The sequence below is a fragment of the Coenobita brevimanus genome, chromosome 78 (assembly GCF_032717465.1).
Source record: "Coenobita brevimanus isolate Jiangsu-jjx chromosome 78, ASM3271746v2, whole genome shotgun sequence".
Taxonomy (NCBI): domain Eukaryota; kingdom Metazoa; phylum Arthropoda; class Malacostraca; order Decapoda; family Coenobitidae; genus Coenobita; species Coenobita brevimanus.
Window position 1 is genome coordinate 20,480,725 of NC_137031.1, and position 12,500 is coordinate 20,493,224.

The following is a 12,500-nucleotide window of genomic DNA, read 5'->3' on the forward strand; positions in this document are numbered from 1 at the left end:
ATAAAGGAATCAACAGTATACACAATGGTAATAAGTTGCATTCATCCTTACCTGACATACATGGTTGCAGTGTCTGGGAAGGTGAATGTAGTGAAGTAAAGGACTAAGTAACTATTATAATGGATGTGATGGGTCGTATTGTGACAGATTTCGTTGCCCATCTTCCTCAGCTATTTATTTTGCCTCTTGTAGCTATGAGCCTTCATGGGCTCATAGCTACCCCCTGGGGGTAGGGTTTTTTTTTCAAAAATACTCCCCGAGTATCCCTGCTTGTTGTAAAAGGCGACTAAAAGGGTTGCCGGAGGGTTAGTGCCCCTCCCCGGAAAACAACTAACTAAAAAAAACAAACAATAAGCCTCGGATAAGGACTGACCAAACGATGACGACGAAGGACCAGACAAAGGACATGGTAATTGGAAATTGGAATGTAAGGGGAGCGAATGATGAGGTGAAAGAGAGATTGTCCATGTGCTTGAGGGTGCGAAAGTGGATGTATGTGGAATGACTGAAACAAAATGGAGAGGAGAAAGTGTGAGAGAATGGGAGTATGGATGGGGTATATGTGCAGGAGTAGGTGAGAATGAGAGGGCGAAGGAAGGAGTATGTATAGTTGTGAGTAAAAGATGGAAGAGGAGCATAAGACAGTATGGATCAGTTGGGTCAAGGATTGTGTGGGTAAAGTTGAAAGTTGGAATACAAATGTGGGCGATTGTGTGTGTGTATGCACCAACGCAAGATCGTGCTAGAAGAGTGAGAGAAGAGTTCTGGACAAATGTAGAAATGTGCATGGAAAAGTTTGGAAGGAATGAGAGAGTGTTTTTGATTGGTGATATGAATGGTGAAGTTGGGAATGTGAAGGTGGATGGAATTGTTGGTGAGTGGGGTGTGCTTGCTGAGATAGATGAGAATGGGAGTGCGTTAGTGGACATTTGTGCTGGGAGGGGGTTGGTGATAGCCAATACCCTCTTCAGGCATTAAATGATCCACAGGTATACATGGCGAGTGATGAGAAGGGTGGGTGGCGAACTGAATGAATGGAAGGCAATGATTGATTATGTGTGTGTGGATGAAAGGATGCGAAGATGTGTAATGGATGCAAGAGTGTATAGAGGTTGGGGGAGTGGACTTTCTGACCACTACTTGGTGGTGGCCAGAATTAGAGTTCAAGTAAGATGGAGGAATAGAAGAAGGGAAAGATGAGAGGAAGGAGTAGTTGCAAGGAGAATGGAAAGGTTACAAGAGGATGAGAAAAAGGCAGACTATAAGAGAGAAGTGGAGGAACGATTGGGCAATTATGAATTGGAGCAGATGGGAGACGTGGAAGGTGTGTGTAGCATATTTACAGAAGAAATATGTGCAGCATGTGATGTGGTGTGTGGAAGGAAGAGAAGACGGAGGGGGGTGCAAGGAACAGCGTGGTGGACTGAAGAGGTGAAACAGGCTGTGACACAAAAGAAGAAAGCATACAATGAATGGATGAGAAAGAGGGGCGTGGAAGAAGTTGAGAGGCAGAAGAGAAAGTTATATGTACTTGTAGAAAGAAAGAGAGAGGTAAAGAGATTAGTAAGAGAGAGTAAGAAGAGAGTGGATGAGGAATTTGGAAGGAATTTGAGTGTAAAGTGGAGGGACTGTAAGAAAATATTCTGGAGAGAGGTGAAAAGAGTAAGACAGGGTGGAAGTGAAGTTAGCAGGGGAGTGAAAGATAAAAATGGTAGATTACTAGTGGAGAAGGGAGAAAAAGTGAGCAGATGGAGAGAACACTTTAAGGAATTGTTGATCATAGAGCATGGAAGTAATGCGAGTATAAGTGGCTGGGGAATGGCTGGGAGAAGGAGGGAGGTGAGAAGACAGGAAGAAATCAGTAGGATAGAAGTTGTGGAAGCAATGAAGAAAGTTAAATCGGGGAAAGCCCCAGGAATTGATGGAGTGTGTGGTGAAATGCTGAAACATGGGGGAGAGATAGTAGTAGAATGGATGTGGAAGATGTGCAGATTGGCCTGGGAGGAAGGTAGAGTCCCGGAGGATTGGAAGTCAGGTATAATTATTCCCTTGTACAAAGGAAAAGGGGAAAAAGAAGTGTCTGGTAATCATAGGGGCATTTGTTTTCTTAGTATAATAGGAAAAGTGTATGGTAGGGTACTTATTGACAGAGTTAGAGAAAGAACAGAGAAATTAGTTGGAGAAGAACAGGGAGGCTTTAGGAAGGGAAGAGGTTGTGTAGATCAGATATTCATTCTTAGATCTTTAGTGGAAATGTTTCTAGAGAAGGGAAAGAAGTTGTATGCGGCTTTCATGGATTTGGAGAAAGCATATGACAGGGTGGATAGACAAGGATTGTGGAAAGTGTTAAGAATATATGGAGTAGATGGGAAGTTGTTGAACGCTGTGAAGAGTATGTACGATGGTGCAAAGGCTGCAGTGCGTGTGGATGGTGAACTAAGTGAATTTTTCTCTTTGAAAGTTGGTTTGAAACAGGGATGTGTCATGTCTCCATGGTTGTTCAATCTGTACATGGATGGGGTAATAAAAGAGGTACAAGGTAGGGTAGTAGATGTTGGAGTGGCCCTGGTGAGAGAGGATAGTGTTTGGAAACTCCCTGTACTGTTGTTTGCAGATGATACTGTGTTGTTGAGTGAAGACGAAGGGGAGCTGCAAGGCTTGGTGGATGAGTTTGAGAGAGTGTATAAGAAACGGAATCTAAAGGTGAATGTAGGGAAGAGTAAAGTGATGGTCTTTGAGATAGGTGAAGTCAGTGAATGTACAGCGAGGTTGGATGGTGAGGAATTGGAAAATGTGAGTACGTTTAAGAACTTAGTGTGATGAGTAAGGATGGAGGTTTAGAGGGTGAAGTGCTTGAAAGGGTACAGCAGGGAAGAAAGGTTGCTGGTTCTTTGAAAGCAGTGATAAGAAACAGGGAAGTGAGCATGGAAGTGAAAAAGTTACTACATGACAGTATTGTGATACCAACTCTAACGTACGGAAGTGAAGCTTGGACGTTGTTGGAAGGACACAAGTCAAGAGTGAAAGCAGTGGAAATGAGTTTTTGAAGAGGAGCATATGGAGTCACATGGAGAGAGGGTGACGAATGAGGATATAAAGGAGCGTTGTGGTGCTGATGTGGATGTGATAGGAAGCGTTATGAGGAACACACTGAGGTGGTTTGGCCATGTGGAGAGGATGGAGGGTGAAAGACTGACGAAGAGAGTGTATGTGAGAGAGGTGGAGGGGGGAAGAGGGAGGGGGAGGCCGAGGATGAGATGGAGGAATTGGGTGGAGAGGTATATGAGAGAGGGGGGTGTGAGTTGGGAGCAGGGCAGTGAAATGGCGGGGGACAGGGCGACTTGGAGGCGATTTGTTTGTGGCCACCCCAAACGGGATTGATGCGTCTGGCAATAGATAGATAGATAGATAGAAAACCTTATTAGTAATGTATGAAGGAATATTATGATGCAGTAGGTTAAATAAATTGCTCAAAAAGAAGTCTTAATGAAGCTTGACATCAAGCCTTAGGTATGGGAGTAGAGTACTGTGTGTTGGAGCGGGTGAACCCGGTGGACTGCAGGACTGTACTGTGATACATGAAGACTTACACAGAAGATACAGTGCCAGGACACAATATCTCACAGTATTTTCACCTGACTTTCGGCCTCGTATGGTATAATTACTGATACTGGCGTGCTGCGGTGAAAAGACTTAACTGTCATGAAGACCTAAGAGTGTTGATACAGTGCCAGGACTTACACAGTAGATACGGTGCCACAGAACAGTATCTCACAGTATTCTCACCTAACATCCAGCTTCCAGGGCGGCGTCAACATAACTCCCGGGTACCTGTGTGTTGGAGCAGGTAAACCCGGTAGACTGCAGGACTGTACTTATGATACCTAAGGACTTACACAGTAGATACAGTGCCACAAAACAGTAAATCACCGTAACTTCTCACCTGACATCCAGCTTCCAGGGTGGCGTCGGCATAATATCCGGGCACCTGTGTGTTAGCGCAGGTGAAGCCGGTCAGCGGGACGGAGGCGAGGATGGGATAGTCCACGCCTGCAACGCCGCCCCCTCCGATGGCAGAGCTCAACACGGTGATGGGGTCCACGAAGCCGTTGATCCCATTACCGTTGATGCCGTTGATTCCGTTGATACCGTTACCATTGATACCATTGATCCTGTTGATGCTGTTACCGTTGAGACCGTTTGTGAAGCCATTACCGATGCTTGTTCTACCGTTTCCGTTGATGGCACCGTTTCCGTTAGTGTACCCATTACCGTTGATTGGACCGTTTCCGTTAGTGTACCCATTACCGTTGATTGGACCGTTTCCGTTAGTGTACCCATTACCGTTGATTGGACCGTTTCCGTTAGTGTACCCATTACCGTTGATTGGACCGTTACCGTTGATTGCACCGTTTCCGTTAGCGTACCCATTACCGTTGATTGGACCGTTGCCGTTGATGGCACCGTATCCGTTAGTGTACCCATTGCCGTTGATTGCACTGTTACCGTTGATTGCACCGTTACCGTTGATTGCACCGTTACCGTTGATTGCACCGTTACCGTTGATTGCACTGTTACCGTTGATTGCACCGTTACCGTTGATTGCTCCATTGCCATTGATGACACCGTTGCCATTACCGTTGACAGCTCTGTTGCCGTAAGAGTAACCATTACCATACACAGCTCCATTACCGTTGATTGCACCGTTACCATTGATTGCTCCATTGCCATTACCGTTGATAACTCCATTACCGTTGGTGTAGCCATTACCGTTACCGTTGATGAGTCCGTTACCGTTGATTGCTCCATTACCGTTGACTGCTCCGTTACCGTTGATTGCACCATTACCGTTGATTACTCCGTTACCGTTGACTGCACCATTACCGTTGATTACTCCGTTTCCATTACCAATACCGTAAAAATAACCGTTACTATTGCCACTGATTGCCCCGTTACCGTTACCGTTGATTGCTCCGTTACCGTTACCCTTGATTGCCCCGTTACCGTTGATTGCTCCATTACCGTTGATTGCTCCTTTTCCGTTACCAATGCCGTATGAATAGCCGTTACTGTTAATTACTCCATTACCGTTACCGGTGATTGCTCCATTACCGTTGATTACACCATTACCGTTGCTGTTAGTATAGCCGTTACCATTGATTACTCCTTTACCGTTGCCGTTAGTATAGCCGTTACCGTTGACTGCTCCGTTACCGTTGATTACTGCGTTACCATTGCCGTTGATTTCTCTGTTACCGTTGATTGCTCCATTACCGTTGATTGCTCCTTTTCCGTTACCAATGCCGTATGAATAGCCGTTACTGTTAATTACTCCATTACCGTTACCGCTGATTGCTCCGTTACCGTTGATTACTCCTTTACCGTTGATTACATCGTTACCGTTGCCGTTAGTATAGCCGTTACCGTTGATTACACCGTTACCGTTGCCGTTAGTATAGCCGTTACCGTTGATTACTCCGTTACCGTTGAATACTCCGTTATCATTACCGTTGATTGCTCCGTTACCAGTGGTTGCTTCATTACCGTTAAGGCCACTGCCGCTTGCTCCATAACCATTAACAGCACCGTTGCCATTTCCGTTGATCCCGTTGATTCCGTTTCCGTTTCCGTTGATTCCGTTACCGTTACTTGGCGGTAGGTAGGTATTCTGAGCCAGACACGCTCCCAACAGGGCTGAGAGAGAGAGAGAGAGAGAGAGAGAGAGAGAGAGAGAGAGAGAGAGTTAAAAATGTAAATAACAGTGCTAAATATACGCAAAATATATATAATAATAATAATAATAATAATAACAATAATAATAGTAGTAGTAGTAATAGTAATAGTAGTAGTAGTAGTAGTAGTAGTAGTAGTAGTAGTAATAATAGTAGTAGTAGTAGTAGTAGTAGTAGTAGAGGTCAGGTACTGAAAGGCGTCTGGCCATAGAGAAACAGATCAATAGAGATTATACCTAAGGCGTCTGGCGATAGGTAGATAGATAGATAATTAGGGCGTCTGGCGATAGATAGAGAGGATATTGAGAACGTCTGGCTATAGATTGATAGAGATGGTATAGGGCGTCTGGCAATAGAGATGTTGCGTAGGGCGTCTGGTAATAGATAGATAGCAATGAAACTATATGGTGTCTGGCAATAGATAGATATATAGATAGATAGATAAATAGGTTGATAGACAGAGTTAAACTGAACTTCACAACTCCTCACTATAAATATCCCCCTCCAAAAAAGAAAAAAAGAAAATGAAAAGAAAAAAGATGTCGAGAGCAAGAAAGATGGTCCAGCTAAATGTATTTCTAAAACTTTTAAATTCTCGTCTAAAAGTCCTTCAGGCTACTGTGAGTACAAGCTGGATGTGCTAAATGTACTACCGCTTCCCCTAAGACCAGGAACAAGTGCGCACGAGTGTACATCCCCTCCCAGTGGCCAGGAACAAGTGCACACGAGTGTACATCCCCTCCCAGTGGCCAGGAACAAGTGCACACGAGTGTACATCCCCTCCCAGTGATCAGGAACAAGTGCACACGAGTGTACATCCCCTCGCAGTGGCCAGGAACAAGTGCGCGCGAGTTTACATCCCCCTCCTGTGACCCCGAACAATTGTGCTAGCTTGTACATCCTCAGAAACAGTTGAGCGTGAGTGAAGTTCATCCCCCTCCCCTCCACCACCACTACAGTTACCACCTCGCATTTAAGTGGCTGGATTGACCCGGAAGAGTGGCTTAACTAGGAACAGTGAAATGGCTGTCTGTCGTTGTGGTCGGGGGGGTAATAGAGACGCCTAGGGAGTCTTGTGTCCTGTCCACTCACACACAAAGTCAAGTTGAAAAAGCGTAGAGGGTTAGAGCTAGCTTATTTTAGAGTTAGAGCTGGGTTAGGTTTGGCTTATACAGTATAACAGCTAATAAGAACATATATATCATTATAGTAACAGGTATATTTTTGGATGCTGCCTAAAGGTAATATATAACTGAAGCAATATTTAATTATAAACTTAATGGCATATATTACGAGTATCGCTATACTTGAAAATATACTATACAACCTTACATGTAAAATATATTATGCTTATCTCCCTATCTATCTGCCTGTCTACCTATCTATCTATCTAAACATTAATCCATTTTCTTACCAGCAAATATCAGCTGCCTCGTTATCCTAGCCATGTCTTCTTCGAGGACGACTTGAGGGTAAACTAAAGCTCAAGATGGAGAACCAGCCACCAATGTAGGCAATTAATGGGATGGGGAGCTTTGGGGAGAGGAGCAGGCAGTTGTGATAGGAGAGGAGGGGAGCTGAAGACTATGCCTGGAAAGGAGAGCGAGCGCCGTATATACTGACTGTGAGGACCTCGGCAGTGACGCAATATCTCTCAGTGGAGGAAAAGGAGGGAAGATGGGGTGGAGGGAGGGAGAGAGGAAGCGCAAAGTATAAAGGAGGAATGAAAGCATTTTTTTTTTTTTTATGCGGGGAAGAAGGAACCAAAGGCCATGAGCCCGCAACACAATAATAAACAGGGCTGGATAGATAGAAGAAGGGAAAGATGGAGGGCAATAGATAAAGGAGGAATGAGGGCAGGTACAGATAACGCGATAGATAAGCAGGACTGGACAGATAGAAGGAGGGAAAGACAGAGGGCAATAGATAAAAAAGGAATGAGAGCAAATATTGATAACAAAATGGATGGAGTGAAGAGGAATGGGAAAGACAGAGAGCAAAGGGGAATGAAAATTGGAAAGCAAGATTGGATAATGGCTGAGGTTAAGAAATAGGAGAATTTGGTTAATGGCAGGAGAGAGAGAGAGAGAGAGAGAGAGAGAGAGAGAGAGAGAAGAGAAGAAAAAATGGAGGAAGGCAGAAAATAAAACAAAATCGAGAACATGAAAAACAAGATAAAATGATGTTACTTTGATAAGGAGAGTATTTTTCACAGTTACTCGAGAGACAGAATACTTTGCAGTCACACTGATTGGCTTAGAATACTTTGCACATCTGGAAGTAATATATAGTACATATTACATCTTAGTTTACTTAGTGTTATTAATAGCACACTGATATGGTAATAGTTTGCCTCAATATTATGCAAGAAATTACACGAAGGCCTCCAGCACTGTGAGGGGTGAAGATTTTTTTCGTTTTTTTTTTTTTTCCACTTAAGTAAAGTCAATAGATTTTAGTCGGATCACAATACACACTTCAAGACTCCCTTACTTCCATATAGCACACCTCTTGGCTCTCAGAATTCCTTTATTTCCCCGAACTGCCTCTCTTTACAACTCGCTTCCCCAGATCAGTTTCCCCCGAACTTCGACTTACAGGACCTCAAATCCACCTGTTACAGATTTTTTTATGAATGGAGGACACCTGTATTCTGGTATACGGGTTTTTTAAAGTTGGTTTCTCCTTCCTCTATTTATCTTACTGAAGAATATATATATCAAATGCCTCCCCCCCCTTTTTTTTAAGTGTGCCTATGGTATCTGATTTTGAGCTGAGGATAGGGATAGCAAAACACGATAGCCTCCCTCATAGATGATGATGATGAAGACAATGCTGGTATTGTTAGTGATGATGATGATGATGAAGGTGATGATGATAGTGCTGCAAATGGTACTAATGTTGATGATAATGATGATGATGACTAGCATCATATTCTAGTGCTGAACTCTTTCTACAGCTCAGTACGAGATGGCAGGAAGGCAGTTATTTTTATCTAAAGTTCATTCACTTTTGCTTGGCTCAGATTTTCGTCCTTCTTGCAACCTGTTTCCCTTAGCTCATTTCAGAAGCTACTAATTCGTCTCCACATCCTTTCCACAGCACTTCTTCGTGACTAGTACCATATCCTATTCATAATCTCTTGATATAACTCAATATTCAAGATGGAGAGATGGCAATTTTTCGTCTATACTCCGTTCATTTTTACTTGGCCTGATACTTGCCATAAAACAACTAACTCAGACAAATAAATAAGTAAATAAAATGTACGTCCATCCATCCATCCATCCATCTATACATACATACATACATACATACATACATACACAACCGTCTATCCATCCATCCATCCATACATACATACATGCACACATCCATCTCTCCATCCATCCATCCATACATACATACATCCACCTATCCATCCATCCATACATACATACAGTACACACATCCATCTAGCCATCCATCCATGCATACCTGTACATACATACATAGGCTATGTACATACACAGATCCATCCATATATTCATCCATACATTCATCCATACACAGACAGACACAACACACACACACACACACACACACACACACACATCCATCCATCCATCCACACATCCATCCATCCATCCATACATACATACATACTTACACACATCTATCCATCCATCGATTCATACACACATCCATCCATCCAAGCATTCATCCATTCACACATCCATCCATCCATCCAACCATCCATATGAGGACCCATTCATACACATATCCATTCATCCATGCATGCATCCATCCATCCATCCAAGCATCCATTCATACACACATCCATCCATCCATCCATCCATCCAAGCATCCATCCAAGCATCCATTCATACACAAATCCATCCATCCATCCATCCATTCAATCATCCATCCAAGCATCCATTCATACACACATCCATCCATTCATCCATCCAAGCATCCATTCATACACAAACCCATCCATCCAGCCATCCATTCAACCATCCATCCAAGCATCCATTCATACACACATCCATCCATCCATCCAATCAACCATCCATACAGTGACACATTTTCCATTTCACTCCTGCTCACACCAAAACAGAAAAAATCGACCATAGAGCAAAGGAGGCAGGAAAAAAAATGAAGAAAAGAAGAAGGAAATTAGTCCGGGGGAAATATAGATCAGAGAGGAAGAGGAATATTACTGAGGCCTTGTTGTGAAATTGCTGCTGGATAACAGTACTGGGAGAGAGAGAGAGAGAGAGAGAGAGAGAGAGAGAGAGAGAGAGAGAGAGAGAGAGAGAGGGGGAGACAGACTTATACATATACTATATATATATATATATATATATATATATATATATATATATATATATATATATATATATATATATTCACTTACATTCAGTAGATATGCAGAGACACAGCATGTGAGAGTAGGAAAGGAAAAGGAAGAGAGAGAGAGAGAGAGATAGACCTTGTTATGAAAACGTTCCCACTTCACAAAGGAATGAGATTAAGGGCCCACATCCTTCCACCACTTTCTTAACCCCTGCACCACAGCGATTCATTCTCATTAACCTTAGACTTTACCATAGTTCACTTAGTCACTTACACTTTACACTTACACCTCTGTCATAAGTGGCAATACCTACAATTCACTATGTACTTAAGTGATAGTTGCTACACATCATCACACACGTACACTTTATACTAACACCTCTGTCTTAAGTAGTAGTACACACAGGCCACTTAAATCAACCACTTAAGTGACAACCCACACTCCACGTAATCAAGCACGTAAGTGGAAAGTTTCATCTTGCTCCGTGACCTATGGAAAAAAAAAAAAAAAAAAAACTTCATAATTAGATGAGTGTACTCATTCCCCCAAATTTGGAAAAATTTCCTTTTCGGAACTATTCTCACGGTATGCGAGTGTGAGAATAGTTCCGACCTTAACATAATTCAAACAATGATCATCCGAATCTATCCAAACTTGGTGGAAGAACTGAGAGTTATGTTTTGAGGAAGCTTATTGTGTATCAGTATAATATGTCAAAGATCAATATCACAAGGCAAGGCCAAAGTTCACCTCTCCTTGTGACCTAGGTAATTTACCTATTAGTCAAAAAAACTGTTGGTTTAATTATGGTCTATCCCTCAACCTTCCCACCAAATTTGGTTAACATCGAATAAAAAGTGTTCAAGTGATCTCATCCGGATTAAATTTTTTCCTCTCCTTGTGACCTTGATAATTAAACCATTGGTCTAAGAAATTGCAGGTTTAATCACGGTCTACCCCTCAACCTTCCAACCAGGTTTGGTTTAAATCGAAAAAAAAATGTTCACGTTACCTCATCTGGATTCCTATTTTCCTCTCCTAATGACTTTGATAATTAACCTAATGTTCTGAAAAAATTGTAGGTTTAATCATGGTTTACCCCTCAACCTTCCCACCAAGTTTGGTTAAAATCGAATAAAAACCGTTCAAGTATTTCGGTTTATTTTTTCACATTAGTTTGGGCGGTGAGATATCTAAGTTTTTATTCAATCTAATCCCAACTGGGTGGAAGGTTGAGAGGTAGTCCATATCGAGAAGCGCTATTACTTCGTCCTCATATATCCTGCAGCTTCCTTCCCCCCCCCTCTCTCCCCTTCCTTCTCCCTCCTCCCCCTTCCTTCCCCCTTCCCCACCTCCAACCTCCCCTCCCAACTCCTTACTACGCAGGTAATTGGCAGGTATGGGGGAGCCTTATACTTCACTGCCATAGCCTCTTGTGGGTGGAAAAGGGGTTTGTGTGTGTGTGTGTGTGTGTGTGTGTGTGTGTGTGTTTGGTGTTATTGTTGCTATTATGTGTTGTTTGTTTTACTGTGTAGTGTTGTGAGATGTAGTTAATATAATTCTCTCTCTCTCTCATTCTGGCTGTGGGTCTAGTTTTGAGTCTCTTGCTCTCACTCGTTCTCTTCCTCTCACTCTCCACATTCCCTCTTTTCACCCTTCCTTCCTTTTCTTCCTCCCTCCTTCCCTCTCTCCTTCCTTGCTTCCTTCCTTCCTTCCTTCACTCCATCATAACATCAAAACTAAACCAACAGATCGGTATATAAGCGACCAAACACAAGCCCGTCTGTTTACAATTTGTCAGGCGTTCGTGTAGTTGCAAATTGATCAATCCGGATTCCTTTGCGCATCCAGACGAGATGTGGGAATTGAAAGTTGACTGCTTAGAATTGCTAGACACAGGTGAGTGAGAATCAGTCATAGAACCGAGATTGATAGTGGAAAGAGATGTGGAGTGTATTAAGTATGTTTGGGTATGTGGAGAGAATGGGAAATGAGGGACTGACTAGGAGAGTATGAGCGAGTTGTTGGGAAGGAGGGGAAGAGGGAGACCGAGGATGAGATATAGGGACAATTTGGAGAGGTGTATGAGTGAGGGGTGTGTAAGTTGAAGAGGGGAGGGGAAGGGAGGCCAAGGATGAGGTGGAGGATGAGGTGGAGAAGTATATGAGTGACGGAAGGGTGAGTTGGAGAGAAGGCAGCCTGATGGTAGAAGACAGGGGGACATAGAGGCAATAGATAGATAGATGGATAGATGGATAAATAGATACTAAGTGGGCTGAGAAGGATACAAACGTTGTGTAGGAGTGATATTGACGATGGGGAAAGTGTGTGTGTGTGTGTGTGTGTGTGTGTGTGTGTGTGTGTGTGTGTGTGTGTGTGTGTGTGTGTGTGTGTGTGTGTGTGTGTGTGTGTTTTAGAGTGAGCCATAT

General features: G+C 43.0%; 1 protein-coding gene across 1 annotated transcript in view; it reads right to left on the reverse strand.

The window, feature by feature from the left end:
- The window catches only part of LOC145408728 (uncharacterized), a 10,212-nt gene extending 3,032 nt beyond the window's left edge, over nucleotides 1-7,180 (reverse strand). The window contains exons 1-2 of the mRNA XM_080279388.1: nucleotides 7,147-7,180; nucleotides 3,944-5,694 (exon numbers count right to left, since the gene is read on the reverse strand). Coding sequence (XP_080135514.1) covers nucleotides 3,944-5,694; nucleotides 7,147-7,180 — 1,785 coding nt within the window. The remainder of the gene's footprint in view (nucleotides 1-3,943; nucleotides 5,695-7,146) is intronic.
- Nucleotides 7,181-12,500: the final 5,320 nt, after the last annotated feature.